Genomic DNA, 24,274 nt, shown 5'->3' with positions numbered 1-24,274 from the left:
AACGACGGTGTAGACACAGCGATGGTCACTCTGTCGTGCGTGCCGTGGGCGTAGATTATGCGCGACCACGCGGACGCGAGTGAAGAGGAAGTGGAGCTGATCCTGCGTGCGCAGTGGGACACGCTGAGCGAGCGCCAGAAGTACCGCTACCGGCCGCCCACAAAGCCCACCACCATTGGGGACGAAGGTACCCCCCCTCCACTCATGCCCCATCCAGCCCCAACAGCAGAACAGCAGGGGGCCTTTGTGTCCAGTGCTACTCGCAATGCCCCGATGCAGTTGGAAGTGAGAGAGCAGCTTCATTTCACTCCCAGAACCAATGCACAGCAGGTCCTACCTTGATGACAGACTTAATTTCCTCTCATTGATGGCTGATTTAACCAGAAGCTGAAATCCTTTACCTCCAGTGATTTGTGGGATCCTGGGGTTCATGTCGCTGGGAGCATTGGAATTGGCGTCTCGAATGCCGAGCGGCGGCTCCATGGCTTGGGCTTGACGGCTTGCGTTCTGCAGCTGGCGTGCTCATCTCTACGATGACCTCCCCGCTGTGATGGAGGCTTTGTTGACCAGTTTCAATCCCGAGTTTAAACCTTACCTGCGATTAAATGATGAGAGGTGCCCCTGTGTAAATAAAGACATTTAAAGATCGTAATTTATGCCCAATGTTCCATTGCATCAGAATACTCTTTGTAATGAGGGTCTTGCACTGGATTGTTTGGTGAGTTCCCTTGTAATGTTTATTTAGCACTTGTAATAGAGTGGGAGTACCAATAGGAAATGCACCAAAATGAGGGATGACGCTCTCGTGATCACCGATGGCAGGTCACGTGTCAAAGGCCACCATGCACCTCGTGGCCAGATTTTCAGCCCAGTGGGTTGAAAGGTCCGATGGTGATCTGTGTTCCACTAGCTCTTTTTTCAAAATGCCGCTTTACAGGTGAGCATCTGTAATCCATGTGCTTTCCAGGTTTCCCTTGTAAAACTGTTAATTCATCTCTGTGCTTTTCTTAGCAAATTACATGAGGTTGAATTGAGTTGTGCCCCATGTATTGAGGGCATCCCTTGCAGTGCCACATGATCCCAGTGCAGGTCTACCCCTTCCTAATACCCCTTACAAAAGGAACCTTTGTGTCCGTGTCTTTTTGACCGTCGGTGTCGCCACCCATTGGAGAATGTTTGCATTGACAACCTTAGCAATTTCCCGCAGGGCTCGTTTAGAACATTTACCTTGTGCCACAGACTCGGGCGACAGTGCGAAGCGTCAAAGGCGACCCACCAAGAAGTTACTTGAGTCGACTGGAGATTTTGCTGAGGAGTCTCCCAGGAAGAAGTCTAAGAAGGACCTCAAGGTGCAGTGGAGTCGGCTGATTAAACTCGTGCCGAGAAACCCATTGGCTGGCCGTGGTGCCACCCTGTGCTGCTGTTTCCCGTGACCACACGCTGACACCAGCCTCATGGAAACATCCGCAACCGTCGGCAGCTCTATACCGCTTTACTGCCTGTTTATCGTTGGCAGTTGAATTTTGATCTGACCAAATATGAGCCGTTAAAAACCCTCCACCACATCACACAGCCAAACACATTTTCAGGGTTCAAAAATAATGATATAACTCCCCTGTGCGCAGGTTTTTTGTTATAATGAAGACACCAAAAGCTTGATTGTTGCTGGGGTTATGTTCTTAAAAATAGCCGCAATCAGCAGATCCACAAACTCAATCACGTGGAAAACATCGGGTTTGGTTCACGGTTCGTAATATAACATCCTCTCCTTTTGTTTTATGTTCCCTTACATATACCCAAACCTGAAACAGGAAGTATATTTAATGTAAAATATTATTAATATTTCCTATAGTGTTAATTATAACTTGTACAGTAAATGTATAGAATAAAAAAACAAATACTCACACTACATGTGAAAGTAAACTTGAAAATGAAGGCAAGGTTAATGACAGTGCAGTAAATATGCAGTTTGAAAAAGAACAAACTAAAAATACTTTTACTTACTATGAATGATGATGATGGTGATGGCCTGTGTATTCTTCCGTGGCAGCATCATCGCGAGTAGTTTGGGTAGAGTGCAGTACTCATTTACGATGCATGCGGGAATCTCGCCATTAACCGCAAATTGTCGAGCCACAAGGGCGCGATCCGCGAACTGTACCTCAATAAATTTGGTGCAAATGGTCAAATCCACAATGGGCGAAGTTTTAGTGTACATACATCCATCCATGCTGCGGAACCGATGAATCATGGCTGATGATGGTGACGGATCTCCGCATCTTAATTTACATCAAATAATTGCACAACTGCAGTAATTTGAATTAATGAAATTGTGCAACATTCATGACAATTTGTAAAGATTGCACAACATTACAGTTATTGCAGTGACATTTTAAGTGACTTGTGTTCATTTCCACTAGTAACAACGCACTGTGCATTTTAATATAGCAATGATAATTCATCATTATTATAGTACTCTGCAACTTTTCTCTGCATTTCAATAGAAGAGTACATGTCTAATGTGAAGCAAAATGAGCTTTAAATGCACACGAGCGACTGTTGCTGTATGTGTGCGTGTCAGGACGTGTACCACCCCTCATCACACATTGACAAGAACAGGTCGGCCGGCACGGAAGACATCACGTCCCCCGAGAGCTACTCCACGCCGGCACCGCCAACCGGGCCCTCAGGTGACTACAGCACGGGGAGGAGCGGCCAGCACGACAAACCTCACCCCACCAACCCCCTAGCCAGCCAGCCAGCCAGCCGCACCTGGCCCCTTAGCCCAGCTAACACCACCCACCCAGCTTGCCTGGCTGCCCAGTGAACCACTGTGCCGCTCGCCCACTCTGATCCAAATTCACGGCTGAACTTTGATACTACGCAATAAAGGTGGGATGTGTTCTCATCTGTAGCCTGCCAATAACCCCCCCCCCCCCCTTTCATGCTGGACAATATCCCTCTATCTCACAAGGCTAAATATTACATCTGGCACTCTGCAGTGAAGAAGGGCATTGGCCATTTATTTTCACTCTTCTGAACCATCTGTTTTCCACATGTCCATGTGAGCCTCCTTTGTGCTTGGGTTTTCTCACTGTTTTCACCCGAAACTTTCTTCTGGAATTGAGAAGCAGGTTTGTAATTCCACTGGGATCACAGCAGAATCCAGCCCATGGGATGATCCCCAACTGCCGCCTCGTACACAGGCAGCACATGGCGCTCTTCCATTCTTCGGGACAGTTCAGTGCATTGTCATTGCCTGATCCAAGATTGGCATTGGAGACCAAAACATGAAATCACAAAGCTTCATGCAACAATATGGCCCCATGTCCCGATTAGCGTGGTTGGCTATGTATGGTGTGAAAGAAATTCAACATGCATACGTACGTCCCCCGGCAGAGTGGGGTGAAGTTATTTTGTCATTGCTGAATTTGGCGCTGGGAGCAGGGCCTAGCCGGTTCTGCCGGCCAGGCTGAGGCCACAAGGCTCGATCTGCTGGAGAGCTGCTCCACACTCGTGCGCCATGCTATCCCGTCGCACTGCCCTCCTCGACCCAACGTCCATTGAAATGCAGACTCTCCTCTTGTGATAACCCTCTAGAATGTTGCACGCGTTGCTGTGTATAATGTATGCAGTGTGTAATGTGCAGTGTCACGTGCTTTGTGTACTTGTCCTTTTCGTTGTGTTGTGAGTCACTGAGCTCTCTCAAGGGAACCACATGTGCTTGTGTCTTGTGTATGTGTGTGCAGTGTTGAGTTTGTGTCTCCATGTGTGCTGTGTTGATGCTTGGACCCTCTGTGTCCCCTCAGAGGTGAGCCAGCTGGCTGATGCGTGCAAGCCTCTGAAGAAACGTAACCGCGCGTCGGCGCCCGAGGCCTCATCATGCCCTGTGCCGCTGAAAGAGAAGGCGGCGTCTGGTGATACTGGCTCTGCTCAGGAGTCAGAGGTGAAGTTTAGAGCACACAGAAACGTGTGTGTGTGTGTCGCTCGGAACACCTAAATTGGACTCTCGCACGCACAACCAAACTCACGCACGTTCTTAAACACGCAAACTCATACAGGTACACACGCCCACATGTACATACGTACACAAGCTCACGCAGGACCAGTTCAGATAGTTGTCACTGATGTTGGCCATAAGTGGAAATTAAATTTTGGTCACTGGGTCCCTAGCGAAGTGCAGTAAACACTACACTAACGCTCGTGGACACACATACCCACACTCGCACACATGCACACAGGTGGGTACGTACACGTGTGAGTGTTTAACTACAATGGTCGTGGTTGGTCAGGTGTCAGAGGAGGGCCAGGTGGAGGGACCTGCGGAGGACGAGGAGAGCGCCGATCTGTCCCTGGCCACGGTGTCTTCTCACAAGCGCTCTGAGCGCGGGGCCGGGGGCTCCACCAAGAAGGAGAGCGTGTGCCAGGTGAGCCGGCCGGGTCAGGAGCCAAGTGACAGGGGGCTCGGACTTCAGCATGATGCTCTCAGTGCTTGGGTAGGGTGGGTCTCTCAGTATTTAGTGGATGTCTGGGCTGCCTGCATCATCACGGCGGGTTATACAGGTAGTGCTTGATCTGTGATGGAGGCTGCTATTGGGCCACTTACTGGTGATATTTTATATTTGTGTGACTTCCCCACAGCAGTGGTTCCCAACGTATCTGAACCGCGGACTGTCACTAGCAACCTTCGTCATTTTTAGTGGACCACTGTGATCCAATAATATTTGATAAAGTTAACAATTCTAAATGGTTGTATCTCCAATGGTTCCATGGCCACTTCCCATTTCCTTGCGGAGCACGGATTGGGAACCAATGCTCTAGAGGTTACATTTCTCATGACTTAGATGTCCGGGGCTGTTACGGTACCATTCAGTTATACTGAGGCCATTCACCCTCGGTCAGAAGACTGGTCGCTCAAAACCGGCACAGTTCCTGAAATTTTTAAGATGGCTGCAGTCGCCTCACTTTAAAAAGAGCTGGGTCTTGATCCTGAGCTACCAAAAATGTTTCACTCTATCTAACCTTTCGTATTTGTCTGAATTTCTGGAACGAGCTGTGGTCATTCGTTTACATCAGGACCTGGCTTCAAATGATCTAATTGACCGCTTTCAATCGGGGTTCAGAGCATAGCACCGAGACTGCTCAGGTAAGGGAGATCAATGATAATCTTTTGTTAGCATGAAAAGGCTTTTTCAGTCTCCTCATTCTGCTAGATCTAAGCTAGGCATTTGACTGCATTGATCACAGGGTTCTCCTTGAGTGACTGGAAGTTTCAATGGGGATCTCTGCCATAGCTTTGTTCTGGTTCCACTCTTACTTAAAGAAACGTAGGTACTTTGTCACGAAGGATGGCTGCAAGTCACCAATTAGACCGGTTCTCTGTGGTGTTCTGCAGGGATCTGTGTTTGGCCCATCACTTTTTAGCATCTACATGGCACCATTGGGTATATATATAAAAGGGAAATTTGTAAATATGTGTGTCTGTTCGAAATGTTGAGCATACTTCCCAACATGCAACAAACTTGAAATGTGGTTTGTGGGCAGCTTCCAGACTGTACACAATGCAAAAAGTATAAAAATAGACTTTTGTATTTTGGGGAGGGGAGGGCACAATAATTGGTATATATTTTAAATGCAGAACCTTGTCAGTTCACTGGTGGATGAAGAATTCCCACACTGTCAGTCGTGTGGGTCTCTTAACCATACTTTACCCCCCCCCCCCCTCGTCATTGAGGGTTGGTGAAGTACCAGTTCAGATATCACTCTAGACATGGATGGGAATCATACAGGCTCGTAGCAAGGTGCACTAACCCACCGTGCCATCATTTGTCTCCAAATATATCACAGTATTCTGTATCTGTACCAGCGGCATATCCACCGTGCGTCGTTCAGAATTCCCCTCTGCTGCTGCAAATGTTCTCTCATGTCATCGTGTCTCCAGATCTGTGAGAAGACGGGGGAGCTGATACTCTGCGAGGGCCAATGCTGCAGTGCCTTCCACCTATCCTGCATGGAACTTGACACAATGCCCTCCGGCAAGTTCATGTGCAGCGAATGCAAGTCAGGTGAGGCCTTCTCTTCCCTGTGGCCATCACTCCTAGCTCTTCTCCATGAGTTACCTCTCCCTGCTTTAGACTTATGTTTCTGATTATACTTTATCGAGGGACCGGTTATAAACTAAAAACTATTAATTATTTCTATTTTACCAGGTAAGGCCCGCTGAACTATGTAACTCTTTGAGAAGTGACCTGGCCACAAAGATAGCCCAACGAGAAGTGGCTTGTCATGTGGAAATGTTTCGCAGCAGCCAAATACTCCACACGCATGTTTCTAAATGTGGAAGGAAAAACCGGAGGACCCGGAGAAAATCTATGCGGCCACGGGGCGAACACGCAAACTCCATATATCCATGCATCAGAGTTGGGATCGAACTCACGACCTCCTGTATACCAGGCGAGGTAGTTAGCATCTCGCTACCGCGGTTATGGTAACCACCATACCTGAAATGATCCCTAAACTGGTCCCTGTAAATAAAGCTGCCATGCTCTCTACTCTGGTTGTGGGGGTTGCCGTCCTCCAGTCCCGCGGCCACTGCTCTCTCTCCCGCACAGCCTCTGTTCCCTCATGTTGCTCCTCCAGCATTTCCTTATAAGAACTCGTCTGCTGCCTTGCTCATCTCCCCTATGTACCGGCAGTTCGACCTCTTCTGTAGTCTCTTGTTTGTTTGTCCACTTCTTCGGTGTGCTCGTTTGCACGTTAAATTCTATCCTGTTCCGCTGAATCTTGTGTCCCAGCACTGACATTCATCCCATAGAGCAGCTGCTCGTAGCCAAATATTGACTTCTGTGTTACTGATGTCACGCATGGATACACGTAGGGCAAGTTTGGGAGGTAAAGCTCGTGGCTCACCTTGATTTTTGGGACTCGATCCTCCGCAGGTGATTGGTCTTCAAATTTTCACCGGGATGCACGTATGCTGCAACATACCACAGTGGTGATGACATTCGTCGGCTTTGAACTGAAATGGATTTCTTATTTTTTTCTATACTGCATGTTTTTAAACATTATGTATAGACTTGTGCTCGCACAAAAAGCCATACCTCCTTTTTATATTTGCCTCTCAACAAAAACAATCTTAAGTATTTTCACACATCCCATCAACCACGTAGCCTTTTGGGAGTGCATGTTTGCAGCAGCGTTGGTATAACACAACCAGATTCTGGGTGCTTTCGACATGGTGTCTCATCAGCAGAGCCAGGCTTGCTTAAACCAATGCTAGATATGTCCTAGATGGACACAAAACTATATAATGAATGTAAAGCACAAAATAATAATTCGGCATCATTTTGGAGAATTTAAGTTACAAATACACTTTTTTTTTTACACAATGTGTTCCTGTGCTCGCAATGTATTGGAGTCGGGCGGTATCGGTGAGCGGCGTGCCCTGCGCATGTTGCACGGCGGCGGTGCAGGTGTGCACACGTGCTTCGACTGCAAGGAGCCGGGCGCCGACTTGAAGCGCTGCCTCGCGCCGCTCTGCGGGAAGTTCTACCACGTGGAGTGCGTGCGGCGCCTGAGCGGGACTGTGCTGGAGGGCAAGGGCTTCCGCTGCTCGCTGCACGTGTGCCTGGCCTGTCACATTTCACAGCCCGACAACCCGCGCGCATTCAGGGGTGCGCGCCTTCCCACACTGCGCCATCGCTCACTAAACAAAGACACGGGTCCCCTGTGCAGCCTTAACATGCTGCTGGGGCAAGAGCTGTTAGTGAGCACTTAATAAAGATCTGAATGGCACAAGAGGTAGTGGGTGGCCAGCACCACGCCTGTCCGCCTTTGTGTTTCCAGTGCTGATGTTCATACGGAACCAGGTACTAATAATTTAAGGGTTATTCAACCTAGACGAGGCCCAGGACCAGGTCAAATATTTGTCACGGATTTTGGCCGTGATTAGAAAATGTACTCAGATCACCGGTGTCGTAGCGCAATGTGCTAGCCGCTCTCTACGCAATACCAGCACATATGCAAACACCATCCCATCTCACACACCCACACACTGCCCCCTCACACCATACCATCACACAATGCACATACACATTGTACACACACACACCACACCATTACACACCGCATGCTATGGTATAGCATAAACATGTCCATCACAACAGATGTAAAATTTAAACCACGTTGCAAACTTACATCCAGTTGTGCATTCTTATTCATGGTTCCCAAGAGTCAAAACCATTTTATAATACTCTTTCTCAAACGTAGGCCCAATACTGCAACGACAATGTGTTGTGAACGTGTGTGTGTACATTGCGCGCTTTCAGATGCACTTCTACGGCCTTCTGGAATGTTCTTCCGATATTTGGAAGCCACTGAAGTGATGCACTTTTAAATTATATAGATTTAAAACTAATTTCTTTAGAACAGATTTGTGTTTAGTTTGTTGTCTTACCCCACACCTCCGATTAACACGGTTGGCTATATACGATGCGAAAGAAGTTAAACATACACACGTGTGTGTGTAACCTGCAACGAATGTTTGTGCGCGTGTGCGTGTTGCTTATGCTCCTTGCGCAGGTGGCCGCCTCATGCGCTGCGTACGGTGCCCCGTAGCGTACCACACTGGGGACAACTGCATCGCAGCAGGCAGCACCATCCTGGCCTCCAACAGCATCGTGTGCCCAAAACACTTTGCGGCCCAGAAGGGCTGCAACCACCACTCGCATGTTAACGTTAGCTGGTGCTTCGTCTGCTCAAGAGGTGGGGAACTTGGCGGTTTTGTAGTCTGCTCAATGTCAAAGTGTCCTGTTGCTCGTCAAACGGGCAATGAGACGATGATCATGAAGATGCTGTTCTCCTTTCGGCATTCTTTGGTCTGACACTGGTGAGACAAGGCCACAAGGGAGGCTGTCTGGTGTAGGCCAATCGATTTCTAAAGACATTACATATAATTATCAAAGCATGTTTGTTTGCATATTTTACCACTAGCATGTGTGGTAATGCAGACTTTTGTTGCCTTGTGATGGGTGTCTATTTGGCGTTTAGACATCTTAACACCTTTTATTCTTACCGGGAAGGGTAAAGCCGACTATTTTCATCAACTTGATATGAGCATAAAGGGTCCTATGGATAGGCAATCTTAATCATTACCACCCTGGAGTCAGAGATGGCAACTCCACATCCCTGTTGGAGATTATTCCATTCATTGAGCACTGATGTCTTCTCAAAAATTGGTACTTATATATCTGAGGGACCCGAGAGCGATGAGCGGACTTGACTTCCTTGTGCAGCTTGTCAAGTCCTCTAGCTGCTGCGCCACCCAGCCAGATTCAGTCTGGGCAACTCATCTTGGAGCCAGAGTGTTTGCTTTTCTGTCAATGGCAGGGTAGCATCCCTAATTGTTATTATAAAACTCTGCGATTTAATTAAAGTTGGATTTATTTTTCTAATTTTAAACACTGAATTTCCAAAAAGAACGAGGAGAAATTACGAGGCTTATTCAAGTCGAGTGCATTCATATAATCAGAATCACTCCCCGTTTCCTAATACGGAATTGTTTATCTTTACGTTTGCTTTTGGATTAAATCACTGCAAGCTAATTAATTTATGCATTCACAGCAAAACCCCGGCAGCGGCACTATTAGAAGTGAACCCCGCTCCGGCTCGCCAAAAAGTCTGGCTGGCTGCAAATGCAACGAGAATATGATACAATAACATTTTCCCAAAGACTATTAAATACGTGTATAATACAAAAAAAAATTACTGCTGTAAACGCCATGTTTGCCGCACTGCCTCACTATTGAGAGTCGATGCCCTCCGAGCAGCAGAACAAAGGACACACAAACGGAGGAAAATAACGCAAGGAGGACAAAACCAGAGTGAATGAGACTAAAAGAGAGGAGATGAAGCGAGAGACGGGGCGGTCGAGCGAGATAACCCCGCGGGAAGCCACTCGCCATGACGTGACGTGATGCACAGTGCACGTCGTGGGCTTCAGTCGGCGCAGGAGGCGCTGCCGAATTATTGTATTGTTTATCCGGCATCGGGCAGGCTAAATGTGGAAAACAGCTCGCTGGGGTACTTCTGAACTTAAGTAATAATAAGGACATGTACATTTTTAGCCTTCCTGTATATTTTCCAAATAACTTGGCATAATGATGCTTTTCAAATAATAAAAAAACTGTCTTGGAAGCACGGTAACAGTGGGCAGTCAACACGTTGTCTTGCGGCCGATTTACACATGTAGCCAGGGAGTGATGGGCAATTGAATGCCGCGGGAGTGGATTCTTGATTTACTCGTCATATTTCAAAATTAAATGGAGGAATCTATTTTGTATGATCGTGTGGGCCCATTTTGATGCATGGTGTGAGACAGAACGAGATTAGAAAATGACACGTGCAAGTTCCACTTTTAAAATGAACAATGAAACTGATGTTTATTGATGAAAATGCTCAACGTATGTGTTTTATTCTACATTTGAAGTTTTCGTGACTGCAAGGATCCATACTCTGGTTCTTTCGGTAAAGTCACGTACTTGAAAAAATAAAAAAATAAAAATGTAATCACGACGTTTCGATTGCAACACAAGCAATCATCATCAGGTGTGACAACCACAGCAAGAACATTTTTACTGAGTGGGAGAGATGCCCTCTCTGACTTCTATAAACTCCTTAACTCCGGTATCTCTCCCACTTCAGTAAAAAAATTCCTGCTGTGGTTGTCACACATGATGATGATTGCTTGTGTTGCAATCGAAACGTTGTGATTTAAAAAAAATATTTCACCTACCTGACTTTACCAAAATAACCAAAGAGTATGTGTTTTAGCTGCTGTAAACGGAGGTTCTGATAAAGGTTTGACAGGCCTTGATTGAGAAGGTAGTGTCAGCACGAACCCTGGGAGTGATTGTTGGTGATGAGGCCGGGTGCATAGGATGTACCGTGTCTGATGCTCCCGTGCGCTGCCGCAGGAGGGAAGCTGCTGTGCTGTGAGGCGTGTCCTGCCGCCTTCCACCCCGAGTGCCTCTGCATGGACATGCCGGAGGGCAGCTGGTACTGCAACGACTGCAAGGCCGGGCGACGGCCTCACTACCGCGATGTCGTCTGGGTCAAAGTGGGCAGCTACAGGTCTGTGAGCGTGTGATGAGATGTGTGGTTTAGTGCCACGTGTTCAGCGTGAGGGTCTCTGGTGGCGAGATGTTAACGACCTCGCCTGGTATACAGGAGGTCACGGGTTCAATTCCGACACCTGTCTATTTGGAATTTGTGTGTTTTCCCCGTGGTCACGTGGATTTTTCACCCGGAACGCTGTTTTTTTCCTCCATAATTTAGAAACATGCGTGTAGAGTATTTAGCTGCTATAAATGTCCACATTATAAGCCACTTTGTTGAGCTATCATTTGTGGCAAGGTTGCTTCTGAAATAGAGCTATATAGCTCAGTGGGCTTTATCCGGTAAAATAAGTTTATAGTTTTAAATAATTTTTGTTTTTGTGGATGTATTCAGGGGACTTTTTGTGACATGTGAAGAGGTGTGTGTGTGTGGTATTGTGGAGGTTTATGTAAATTGGAGATGAGAATGGTGTTGTTAGCTGGAAGAGAGACACCAGGCCTGCTCACACGAGGGCTAAAAAGTGATGTGTGGTTGTGGTCACATTCCTGTGTCACTTTCCTGTCTCCACATGTACAACCACAACATGAGAATGAGGCTCAAGAATATGCTGTGAAGCAATGTCAAGATCCTTTAAACTGCTTTACGAGTGCATGCGTGTGCCCTGTGGTGCCCTGGCTCTGTGCGTGGCCTCGCTGCCCTCGGCATGCGGACTGTGGGAGGGGATGGCCGGCTCGTGCTCTTTCTTAGTCGCCGATTGTGAGAGGCATTTTTGAGGTTGCCAGGGACAGAGGCTTCGATTATTCAGATTTTAGATTCTACTCTCGTCCCAATTATGTTGTTTATAAACTCTACCATAGAGGCCAGTAAGTGTGCTATAAGCCGTGTTGTTGTGTGCTATAATATACATTACCTTACACCACATATAATTGCATATCTCTTCAGGTGCTGTGCTCGTTGTGCTCTTGAGGCTTTTGTGCATTGCTTATTGTGTGTTATGTGTATTGTGTGTTATGCTTATTGTGTGTTATGATTATTATGCCGTGCTGCGTCGCGCTGCGCCGCGCTGCGCCGGTTGCGTCGTGCCGGGCGCGTAATGCCAATCGCACCTTGCCGGTGGTGGCGGTCTTGTGCCAAACTAAGAAAGGATCAATGCCACTGTGTAATGCAGGTGGTGGCCAGCGGAGGTGTGCAACCCGCGCTCTCTGCCCACCAACATTCTGACCCTGCGGCACTCCCTGGGCGAGTTCCCCGTGCGCTTCTTCGGCTCGCATGACTTCTTCTGGACGTACCAGGCACGCGTTTTCCCCTACCTGGAGGGAGACAAGGGCAGCACGGCCAACAGGACCAAGGGCATCAACCGAATCTTCAAGCAGGGTTCGTGGAGATGTGATCTGTGGGACGGGTTGGGCTCTGCTGCTGTTCTTGGGCACCACTTTCCTAGCTCGGTGTGGGCCACCCTAGGCCCAAGCTCGCCTGACACGGGTGCCTGTGAGGGCCGAGTGCCTGCGCTGGGAAGATCAGGTCATTGCTTGTGTGCTTTGGCTCCCTGGGAGTGCCTCTGCGTATTTCTTTCACGGAGGTGGAGTAAGGATGTTTGCCGTCTCTGACACGTAGCCGTCTTTTTGGTAAGTCTGGCTCTACAATACCATGACACGGACTAGAATATAAGCTTTTGGCCTATTAATGCAGTTGAATATTTAACTAACTTTTGATTTTACTAGGCAAGGCCCACCGAGCAATGCAGCTCTTTTTCAGAAGTGACCTGGCCTCAAATGATACGTCAACGAAGTGGCTTATCATGGGGAAATTTATGACAGCCAAATTCTCTAAACGCATGTTGATTTATAAATGTGGAAGGAAAAACTGGAGGACCTGGAGAAAAATCTACTTGACCACAGAGAGAGCATGCAAACTCCAAATACACAGGCGTCAAGGTCGGGATCGAACCCACAACCTCCTGTATACCAGGCAAGGTAGTTAACATCTACCGTGGTGCCCACGGTAGCGTGATCTAAGATGCCTTGGGGCTTCAACCAAGAATAAGTAACTTAGAGGTTTGATATATAATGTCGCAGGAGAGCAAATATGTGAGCGGGAAGAGGCGGTCGTGATGGGTTGAGCACGAGTGCAGCGTGGAGGAGGGTGGGATACAGGGATGGCCATTGGCATGGCACCCAGAGGTCGGTGACCAATTGGGTGGCCCGAAAGCCAGACAGCTGGAGACTCGGAGCAGAACTTGGAGTTGGGGATTGACTTGGCAGCAACTGCAGGATTTATATGGCTGCTTTGATGATCCCATTGCTGTGCCCTTATGGCAGCAGTGTGGAGCGGTGATGGTATGATAATAGGTCATGTGATCTCGTGTAGTGTTATATTGTGACGATGTTGTCTGGTGCTGATGTTGGTGTGTTGTGGTTTGGTGGTGGCGATGGTGATGTTGGTGATGCCGTGGTGTGCAGCCCTTCAGGAGGCAGCCAGCCGCTTCCAGGACTTGAAGATGGTGAAGGCGCAGAAGGAGGCACAGGAGAATGAGCGCAGCCAGCGCAAGCCTCCACCCTACAAGCATGTTAAGGTGCGCAGATGCCACACACCGCACCCTACACACATACTACCCCACGAACACCACTCGTGCACCACACCCTACACACGCATATACACACCGTACCCTACACTCGCCCATATACACACCGCAAACAACATGTACCGCACATGCACACACCCTACCACACAAATACACCCGAGCAAATTGCGTATACGAGCGTGATGTGCGCGTGTGTAGGGAGCGTGTACCCCATGTATGCTAGCGTGTGCTGCTGCGTGTGCCACAGGTGAACAAACCGGTAGGTCGCGTCCAGATCTATACAGCCGACCTGTCCGAGATCCCGCGCTGCAACTGCAAGCCCGCGGACGAGTCACCCTGCGGCCTCGACTCGGAGTGCCTCAACCGCATGCTTCTGTACGAGTGCCACCCGACGGTGTGCCCCGCGGGCCACCGCTGCCACAACCAGTGCTTCAACAAGCGCATCTACCCCGACGCCGAGATCTTCCGCAGCGAAAATAAGGGCTGGGGCCTGCGAGCCAAGGCCAACATCAAAAAGGCATGTGGAGCCACGCGGCGTGCATGTGAGCATGGGGGCTGGGCAGAGATCGCAGAGGGGGAAGGATGGGTGTCAATGAGAAGTTCACGTGGCCGTGGGTGAGGAAGCGCAGGATGAAATGAGCGTGTCCGTGAGTGAGGAAGTGTGTGTAGCTGCGAGGAGGTAGGTGAGTAAGGTAATGATGGAGGTCACGAGGAGGAGGTGGACAGGATTGTGAGCGAGGTGGGCGGGGTCGTGAGGAGGTGAGTGCAGCCGTATTGATGTGGCATGGCTCCGGCTAACCAGCGTGCCCCTGCTGTGCTCTGCGTGATGCCGACGGCAGGGGGAGTTTGTGAACGAGTACGTGGGGGAGCTGATTGACGAGGAGGAGTGCCGCGCTCGCATCAAGCATGCGCACGAACACCACCTCACCAACTTCTACATGCTCACCATTGACAAGGTGAGCGGCGAGCAGCTGCCCCCATGCTCGCAGGCCACGTGCGTGAATGCACAATTAGTTTGTGCATCAAAAGTAAATGTGCGTCATGAGGCTGCGGATGTCAAGTAGGAGCAGTCGATGAGTGCAGAGCCATGTGTGGGTCTTCTGGCACCGTAGTACCGGTATGGTGCCACGAACTCACGAGGAGGGAGCCGCTGGGCATCCCTTGGTGTCTGGGGTTTTGGGTGGCCATCGGTCAATTATCAGTAACCGGCCTGTTTGGCCCGATTTAAGATCCAGCCAAAACTTAGTCTAATTTCAATAGCAACACCTATTAATGAAATATAAACTGAAATTTTTACATTAGGATGTTAACATGTTTTGATTTTTTTAATCAAATACTTTTTTTTTTATCAAATGCGTTTGACTTTACACTAGATTTGTAACAAGTATCCGATTGCCTGGCTAAATGAGTGAGTGCTAGGTGCTGGGCACATTTGAATCAGTTTGCTCACTGAGCGCTGGGCGTGTGGGTGGTGATGTTGCCGCTGCTGCCGCTGCTGCTCCCGGATTGCGCCATGAGCTCAGGACCGAATCATCGACGCGGGGCCCAAGGGGAACTTCTCCCGCTTCATGAACCACAGCTGCCAGCCCAACTGCGAGACGCAGAAGTGGACAGTGAATGGGGATACCCGCGTGGGGCTCTTCGCTGTCAGTGATATCCCATGCGGTAAGGCCCCTGCATGCTCACGAGGGTACCACTCAATATTCAAGTTTGTTATTTTCAAGGTCAAGCCTTTTGGTTTTATTTGTTTGCTGTTAAACCGAAGTCACTGAGTTTAAAGATAATTCCTAAATATTTACTGGTTGGTCAACAGAGTTGAAAAATGAATTACATTTGCTGTGTCTCGTCATAGTATAACCGTAGATGCAGAGAAGAAGAGGGGATCCTGATTGGCATGTAACCCTGAAGAGAGTATAATGACATGCTCATCCGGTGACTTTTAAACCTAAAGTAACAAATTGTGATACCAGAAAACTGAAACTTCACTTTTCATATGCATATTGGGTGACAAAGAGCCCCCGTATAGACTTAACAGACTGTTGGGGCAAGTGTTGTTAGCAAGGACCTTTTGAAGGCTGGCACGGCACACCAGGGGTTGGATGGCCAACACCATGCCCGACTGCCTTTGTCTACACAGTGGCGATGTTTACACACAGCACCAAATACTCATTTAAGGCTGAGTCAACCAGATATCAATTGCCACAGACGTTAGCTGTGTCCGGGAATTGTATCTAGGTTCGTAGCACCGTGAGCTAACCACTACATCACTGTTTCTCACTTCTGCATACACTCGCACACACAAGAACACGTGTGGGAGCATGTATATACAGCCCCCATCCAGGGTCCTCATCACCTTTATAGCCTTGATAATTTACACGGCGAGTGTGCGGTGTGTGCTGCACTTGTGAGCGTCTCAGTCTGGAGTAAATTACTGAGGCAAGGGAACGTTTATGATCACCCATGTAATTTACAATTCGAATACGATATTGAAACTTTGTGTAGTTATAGCACGAGCAGCCCTCTGTAACCCAGTATGAGTCTTGTCGTCTTGCCTCCACATTGCTTCGTTTGTCGTACCTTGCGTCCCATGTGAGTGTGGATTTTGGAGTTGTGTTGTGCGCAAAGGCTGCGCCGTTAATGCAATGATAAACCCTACTGGCGGGCACGTACAGGCACGGAGCTGACGTTCAACTACAACCTGGACTGCCTGGGCAACGAGAAGACTGTGTGCATGTGCGGCGCCCCCAACTGCAGCGGCTTCCTGGGCGTGCGGCCCAAGGTAATGGCGGCGCTGTGCGCAGCGCGCCGGTCTCGCCTGGGGGTCGCGCTTTTGCCTCGTGGTCTGGGGGCGACGGACGTCTGCTCCGAGTGACATGTGCACACACACCGGCGTCTGTGCACGAGCGCGACAGTGTGTGTTCGTGTGCGGGCACAGTCGGCGGTTGTGGACAAGAAGCCCAAGCGAAAGTATCGCAAGCGCAAAGTGAGAGCGGACAAGGTGCATGACAGCGAATGCTTCCGCTGCAAGGACGGAGGCGAGCTCGTCATGTGCGACCACCGCAACTGCACCAAAACCTTCCACCTGGCGTGCCTCAACCTCGGCACGCTGCCCGAGGGTAAGTGGGCCCCCAGGATGCTGCCACTGCCGCACGCCACCCGATGCCGGCGCTCGGGTGAAGGAGACGCCACATTCCCACTTGGCGGTCTCGCGGTGTACCTTCCTGGTGGTAGTGGTGGTAGTGCAGCAGTAAACAATCCAGCCAAACGAGAGTCTGCTTCATCCTCCCAAGAATAAAATAAATCATTCAGGTCCATCAGCCTGTTGGCCTTGTGTGCCAATGTTTTTTTCACAGAATTTGTTTCAGTGAGCATCGGTTTTGAGTGTCATCAACCAGTGTGTGATCTCTAAACGATCGCTGCTGGGTTTTGTGATATTTTATAGGCAGGAGCTCTCCACTAATGCTTTGCAGACCGTTCCACACTACTCAGAATTACTGCATGCCATTTGTGCGAATTCAGTGTCTCGGGCTGTTTGTGTTTTGCCACCAAGAAAGTGAAATCATATTAACGTCAATCAACCTAGGGGCCTTTGACCAGTGCTGGCTGGGTTCTAAATACTCGCATGACCTCCCTCGCCGTCAGCAGGTGGCGTCATCCAGCGCCAACTGCACGTCCACTGCACTTGCGGGCATTACGTTCAGCACGACTGACAAGTTTAAATCCCGGGCGAGGATCGATTCATCCCTCATCACTCCAGGGTCGATAAAATTAGTAGTACTACCTTGTGCAAAGTCAGCAGTGGTTAATCTTTGAATAGACTTGTCCTAGCCATAAGAATGGGGAATTGTCAACAATCGCTGAGGGCTGTAACGTGGAGATGAGTATCACACCATGCATGTTTGAGCAACATGAACATGTTACACTAAGAAAGATTAAACTTGTCTTCGAGCCACAAGATCCACCAGTCTTGGAGGCGAAGTGTCTCTGTTAAGTTCCAAGTCTGATAAAAAAATTTAGGACAGTAAGGATCATCGCTACAATTTTGGAAGGAAGTGCTAATCCTGCATGTCTGCAAATCAGACACCGAAATGGACTGATTCCAAACTAAGACTTTCAGACAAGGAGTCCATGAACCCTAAGCGAATTACTGTTTGTGTGTGCCTTGTGTGTTTGAACTCTGTGGGTCTGCATGCTCCGTGTATGTTTGTGCTGTGTGTGTATATGTCTGTGTACAGGCAAGTGGGAGTGCCCGTGGCACGTGTGCGATGTGTGTGAGAAGACGGCGGTGGCGTTCTGCCAGATCTGCCCCAGTTCATTCTGCAAGCAGCATAGTTTGGGGGCCCTGAGGCCCAGCTCTGACGGACAACACCGCTGCTTTGCCGAGCACGAACACGACAAGGTCACGGCGGCCCCCGCCGCTCCTCCACCGGAGGAGCCACCCAGCGCCACGCCGGAGAAACGGCGCCACCGGAACTCCGTCTCGACCGAGACCACGACGGCAGCGGAAAAAGATTGCGTCGGCCAGAAGCAATACCCCCCGGGCTCTCGCCTTCCTCCCGGGGCTAAGGCGGTACGGGGCAAGGGCGAGATGAGGGCGGCACGTGCGGCCAAACGACCCTCCCCTGTTGAGGAGGCACAGCCCTACCTGGGCTTTCCGGACGTCTCCATTCCCGCGGGCTTCTCCGACATGGACATCTCGAGCGACGTGTGTCTGCAGGACATGGCGGCGGCGGACGAGGAAGCGGAGTGCCTGTCGGACATGGGCGACGTGGGGGCACGAGCGGACTGCCTGCGGGACGCGATGCTGGGGGAGGGCCGGGGCTGCCTGTCACGTGGGGGCCCGCTCTCCCTCACGGGCATGCGCATTGTGGAGATCACGAGCGCCAAGCGTGCAGGCTGCACGGCGCAGGACCTCTGCGGCAGCGGCGTGGAGGAAGAGGAGGAGGAGGGCGCGTGCCTGCCGGAGCCTCTCACACTGGAGCAGCACCACAACCACCACCTGCAGCAGATCGTGAGCGCGCGCCGCGGGCCGTTCTACCCCGATCTGCTGCACACCACGCGCCGCGGGGGCGGTACAGAGCTCTGCCTGGCAGACGGGCTGAGCGAGATCGCCAGCATCGAGCGCGTGTGCGTGGGGGAGGCAGGGGAGGTGACGGCAGTCGAGCGCGTGCGTGTGGGGGAGGTGACGGGAGTCGAGCGCGTGCGCGTGCCGGGCGCGGTGGGCGGCGCCGGTCTGGGCGAGATTGCCAGCGTGGAGCGCGTGTGCGTCACGAGCGCGGGAATCGCGCGCACCGAACGCGTCGACATGAGCGACCTGTTGGGGCCCGACGGAGGCTTCTTCCCGGCGGCCATGATGGGTCGCCGCTGCTTGCCCGACTTCTCGATGGGGGAGCTACCCGGGCCGGGCCCGCACGGCTGTCTGCAGGACGTGGGGCTCAGGGACCTGGCGGCCCAGGAGCCCGTGTGCCTCTCGGACTTCAGCATGAGCGAGATATTGAGCGACCAGGACGTCTGCCTGTCCGACGTCAACATGAAGACGCAGTCGCTGTGGGGGCCTTGACGGCCCGACGTGCCGCAGCAACAAGAGGCAGCAGCCCCTTGAAATCATACAACTTTCCCGTCAACGACCTCTTGTCAACGCACAACTACTGGATTAAAGGAACCATGGGAAGCGGTGCTCCTGTGTTTCACTGTATCTCGAGGTCTGTGGGCGCGGCTTGTACCAGTATCTGAAAAAACAGCACTGCGTCTTGCTGCAGTGTCTCCGATTGCTCGTTACTTGACAAGCTGTGACTGCGTCGGACTCGTCGGCGTGCCATATTCCACGAGGCTCGGCGAGTGATGATGGCGCGGATGGACGTTTTCACGAAAAGCGCGAGACAATACGGATCCGCCAGACATGAATGGGCGCAAGGCCTTCTCACTTACGCAGCTTCAGGTATCCTGTTGGGATGATGGAGCCCTCCTAGCTGGCGTTAGCTTGAATGATGGTAATTGTATTCAGCCCTCCCAGATCGCGATGGGGCCTTTCCCATATCCTACCTCAGTGCTCATCGTCTACGTCCGTAGCGCCTATTAATACAACTACACAATCCCATTCAATGTATTTAGATTGTGTTGTTCCTTGGGCCACTTCTTGTAGAATATGGGAATTTCTCTAGATCTGGGAGAGGGGGGGGGTGCGTTTTGGTGTTTATTAAGACAAAGCTGTGTATTTTAGTCACTAGTGAACATTTCATATACTGTAGTGATCCTGTATGTGTAATTTATCCATTTAGTGTAGTTATTAGTGGAAATACTTGAGCCTCTGAGTATTGTGTTTGAAGTACGGCAGGTGGGCTTTGCTTCATGCCTAGCGGGGCGGCTTTGCAGCGATTGCAGTTAAAACCCCACAGCATTAACCCACGTGGTGGCAGCATGTGGCTGTTCCAGCAGCGTCCGTCTGCCAGGGCTCGGGGCACGGTGTCCTGTCAGCTGCAGCAACCCAAGCCACATTACCACCTACCTACTGTAGTCTCAGTACCGTTTCGGAGATCCCAGTCTTGTTGCATGTAGTGACAGGAGAGATGTAGTACCGTTTGAAAAAAAAATGTTAAAAGAAAAAAATTACATTGCAGATAAAAACGTGTTGGAATGACTGTGCCGCAATGCTTCATGAGCAGTGAATTGTATGCATGCTTGAATAGGTGCCGTGTGCTTTAGTGTTTGCGTGTGACCGACCTTTATCAAGAATCAATGTTTACCAGATCTCTGCTTTATTTTGAGAATTGTGAGAGCACCTGTTTAGCGTTACATGGGTCTGCAACAAGCAGGGGTGAATGCTTGCTGTACACCGTGCCGTCCGCTGGCTTTGCTGCAAATGTTAATGTTCATTTGTTTACAGCCATTTGTTCCCAGTTTAGCTCAGCCTGCATTAGCCCCCCGTTGTGAGAAGTCTGACCACACTGAGAGTGACAAATAAAACATTGTACTCTGTGTTTTAATATCCTGTACGTTGTGATATTAAGTTGTATACACGTGTCCTTGTTATTCTTCTTGTTCTCGTGCATCGCTGTCATCCGATGAGTCGAGTTGGCATGGAGACGGTACACTAAATTCAAATATAAAACAAGTCACCTTAGACGTATTAATCTGTTGGCGAAAGATCATTTCCTGATGATTTTTTTAATGATAAAATAACAACACCTGTCAATGAGAGGTATGGGAACTGTTTGCACCAACACAAACCAGGCCCTTAATTTCAAATAAGTTCTGGTTTCCTTATAGAAATGCATAATTTTTTTATTTGGCTAATTTCAATTCATTGCCTCTAACCCGCAAGGATGCCCCTGTAAGCCGAGGCAAACGTCCGCTGCCTTTCGAAAGAAAATAGAACTTTAGTGAGAGACTAATTTCCGTTTAGTCCGAGACATTTGGAACAAAACACTTAACTGTGCTGCATCTGTTCATAACAATCTCTGGAGAATACCACGTCAATAATTGGGAAAGATGAAATGTGGGGAATTTACGGGCTTGGCTTAAGTTTTGGTGCAAATTAAATAATAAATCCCTCCGCACGTCGCCTCTTAATAGTTTGCTGTGCTTTTTTTCATCCCCCCCCCCCCCAATTACAAAATCCGGAATGGGAAACGACTCCAGTACTTGTGAGAGAACTCCGTCCCCAAGTTGATGTTGGGTCGCAACCGCTCACGGCCTCACACGTGGAGGCGCAACGGTGACGAGGGGCTAACTTTCGTCTGACATGCAGGAGTGGCTTATCGTGTGAAAATCTATAGCAGCCAAATATTCTAAACGCATGTTTCTAAATGTGGAGGGAAAAACCAGAGGACCCGTAGAAAAACCCACGCGACCACGGTGAGAACATGCAAACTCCAAATATACAGGGGTCGGGATAGAATCCACAACCTCCTGCATACCAGGCGAGAGAGATAACATCTCGCCAGCGCTACCTGGTCTGTCCAGCGGTGTCAAGATCGGACTCTGTAGAGGAGGCTCGTGAAGGACGCTACTGCTGGGCAGTGCTAGGCTAGGTGCACCATGAGGCTACTGGGCAGTTGGAGGCAGTCGCCCTCCAACAACAACGGAGGGCGGAGGAGCGACGCTCACAACAACGAGCGGAGCGCCGGGTGGCTAAAGCACAGCAAGTTGGCACAGTAGGGGGCACAGGTGGTGCATCTGCCACTCATCTCGGTCATCTCGGTCAGTCGACCTGTGGCACCTGCTGGGTCTGCCCCTTGACCTGCCAGCGGGCGTTCGACACTTCACGTGGCCTCAAGGTGCACTTGGCCTGGCACAAGCGTCGTGGTGACGTCACCGCCACTCCGTGGTGAATGGCGATTGTTGTTGTGACTCATTGCGACCCTTCCGACAAGCAAGCCAGCATCAGGGGATTCAGGGCTGAAGGTCAGTGAAAATGTTTTTCTATTGTTACTTTATTTAATATTTTATTTACTATACAACTCCTGAGTTTACAGTTATAAATGCTCACGTCCAATATTTCTTCTTATTCATGAGTTTATCAATGTTCCCTTTTTTGTTGAACCGTAACAGTTCATATCACTGATCTATGAGCATTTAAATAAGTACATGTGAGGGTCGCTGGCCCCCGAGATCCCTCCCTCGGTACCCCTAACGGCCGGGTTAACCTCATTACTCGCCCCCTCGCTGCTAGGCGAACCGCTGCTGGGTTCTTCACCCATGGGGTGAGAGCCGTCGCTCGAGGATTCCCCTCCCCCGCGGGTCCGCGTAGTAGGCATGGTTAATTACGTACGCGCACACCCACACACAGCTCTGCGCGGCACTCACTCAACCCTGACCACTCACGTTAGGATCGCGCACCTGTATTATACACATCGTGAACGTGCGCGCGCACACACATACAGCTCCACACGCGATACCCACTCTTGCGCCGCGCTCGCCGCCCGCTGGCCGCTCACGTTATGATCGCGCACCTGGTGTACGCCGATTACGCACGCCGCGAGCTTACGCATACACAGTACCACACGCGTTCACACTTATAACACGAGATCACACGAGGCCACGATCAGTTATTAATGATTTATTGTCTGCTACCTGGGACTGGTGTTAAATCAGTGAGTCGACGAGGCTGGCCTACGCTGATACCTCTATACCTATTCCCGATGTATCTGCTATGATTCTAATTCACCTTCTTACTCACTGTTAAGTGTCCACGGCGGTCCGCTGATCCTTGTGCTAACAGCGTACCTCGGTGCGTCGCACGGACGTCCGGGTCGCTGGCTGGAGCTGCGTCTGGTCGCCTGGCGCTGGAGTAAGAGAGCGATTTCCCCTTTGCGCTCCCCATTTATCCTGATTCCCGGACTCGGGCCCCTACCCCCTTCCCACGCACCGTGCGCCTTCGCTATGCTAATTAATCCTCTGTCCGCGCGGCGTAAACTCCAAACAATGGCACGCGCCCCCCTCGCCCGGGCCAGGCGGCTCCGCGGTGCCTTTGTTCCGCTAATCAATGAGCGACCTGCACGGCGCAAATTCCACTCAATCCCTTTCTCACGCACCGTGCGCCTTCGCTATTATTGCAGTTCAGATGCGCTGCGTGTTTTCTAATGATGCTCCTCCATCACAATGCTTATTCCCTCTGCCTGCCCCGTCGATACTTGCGTGTGTGGGGGGAAATGCGCCTCAATCGCGGTGGCCGAATGCCCCACGCCGCGACCACACCATATTAAGGCCGGTCGCAGCGCCGCGGTGCCACGTAGCACGGGGGAGGTCATCCAATTCCCTGATCGCCGGAAACCGTGAGAGTTAATCCCGATAAGGGTTTCTCGGATAAAAACCGGTCGATCAGGTGACCTTCCCTTCCAGCTCTATGGGGGGGGGGGGGGATGCGTGCGGGTGTGTTCATGTGAGGTGAGGGGGACGCGGGGTCGGCTCCGTCGCTTGGTGGTGGCGAGGTCGTAGGTGGGGCGCCTGCTGAACGGCTTCGTGGCGGCGGCATGACATACATTTTTGTTCCGACCTACGAATCAATTGTGTTTGTAAGTCGAGGAATGCCATACAAACAGTTTGCCTCACCTGGTAAAATAAAAAATAGTTTAGTTTATATGCATCTCAGAACATAAATACATTTGATTGCACTTTTTAAAGATTTCTTTACGTGTCGTATACACATATATAGTTCAGTGGGTCTCGTCCTGGTAAAATAAAATAGCTTTTAGTTTTATTTTTGAATTTAAAGCTTTCCTGACTGCAGGGATTCATCTTCTTGGTTCTTTCGGTAAAGTCACGTAGAAGGGAAGTAATAAAATAATAAAAATAAAACATAATAAAATAATTCTCACGACGTTTCGGCTACAAGGTGAAGACGGCTGCTTGCGTTGTAGCCGAAACGTGAGAATTATTTTATTATGTTTTCTTTTTATTATTTTATTACTTCCCTTCTACGTGACTTTACCGAAAGAACCAAGAAGATTTAATCTTAATTTAGGAGCTTTCGTGACTGCAGGAATTATTCTTTGGTTCTTTTCGGTTAAGTCACGTCTAAAAATAAAATAATAAATTAAAATAAAATAACATATTACGACGTTTCGATTGCAACACAAG

At 49.9% G+C, this 24,274-nt stretch overlaps 1 protein-coding gene across 6 annotated transcripts in view; it reads left to right on the top strand.

The window, feature by feature from the left end:
- LOC144931590 (uncharacterized) overlaps window positions 1-20,679 on the top strand; it is a 36,494-nt gene extending 15,815 nt beyond the window's left edge. For 5 of the 6 annotated variants that reach the window (XM_078855632.1, XM_078855628.1, XM_078855630.1 and 2 more), the window contains exons 6-22: window positions 55-187; window positions 1,240-1,349; window positions 2,582-2,690; window positions 3,810-3,946; window positions 4,293-4,427; window positions 5,942-6,065; window positions 7,473-7,673; window positions 8,581-8,763; window positions 10,974-11,130; window positions 12,284-12,489; window positions 13,575-13,687; window positions 13,944-14,213; window positions 14,536-14,652; window positions 15,220-15,361; window positions 16,369-16,475; window positions 16,632-16,812; window positions 17,932-20,679. In XM_078855632.1, coding sequence (XP_078711758.1) covers window positions 55-187; window positions 1,240-1,349; window positions 2,582-2,690; window positions 3,810-3,946; window positions 4,293-4,427; window positions 5,942-6,065; window positions 7,473-7,673; window positions 8,581-8,763; window positions 10,974-11,130; window positions 12,284-12,489; window positions 13,575-13,687; window positions 13,944-14,213; window positions 14,536-14,652; window positions 15,220-15,361; window positions 16,369-16,475; window positions 16,632-16,812; window positions 17,932-19,256 — 3,750 coding nt within the window. In that variant the 3' untranslated portion in view covers window positions 19,257-20,679. The remainder of the gene's footprint in view (window positions 1-54; window positions 188-1,239; window positions 1,350-2,581; window positions 2,691-3,809; window positions 3,947-4,292; window positions 4,428-5,941; window positions 6,066-7,472; window positions 7,674-8,580; window positions 8,764-10,973; window positions 11,131-12,283; window positions 12,490-13,574; window positions 13,688-13,943; window positions 14,214-14,535; window positions 14,653-15,219; window positions 15,362-16,368; window positions 16,476-16,631; window positions 16,813-17,931) is intronic. The other variant, XM_078855633.1, reaches the window with a different exon arrangement.
- The last annotated feature ends 3,595 nt before the right edge of the window (window positions 20,680-24,274 follow it).

This window comes from Lampetra fluviatilis, chromosome 4, assembly GCF_964198595.1.
Source record: "Lampetra fluviatilis chromosome 4, kcLamFluv1.1, whole genome shotgun sequence".
Taxonomy (NCBI): domain Eukaryota; kingdom Metazoa; phylum Chordata; class Hyperoartia; order Petromyzontiformes; family Petromyzontidae; genus Lampetra; species Lampetra fluviatilis.
Note: the sequence above shows the minus strand (reverse complement) of the source record. Positions and strands in the feature narration are given on the sequence as shown.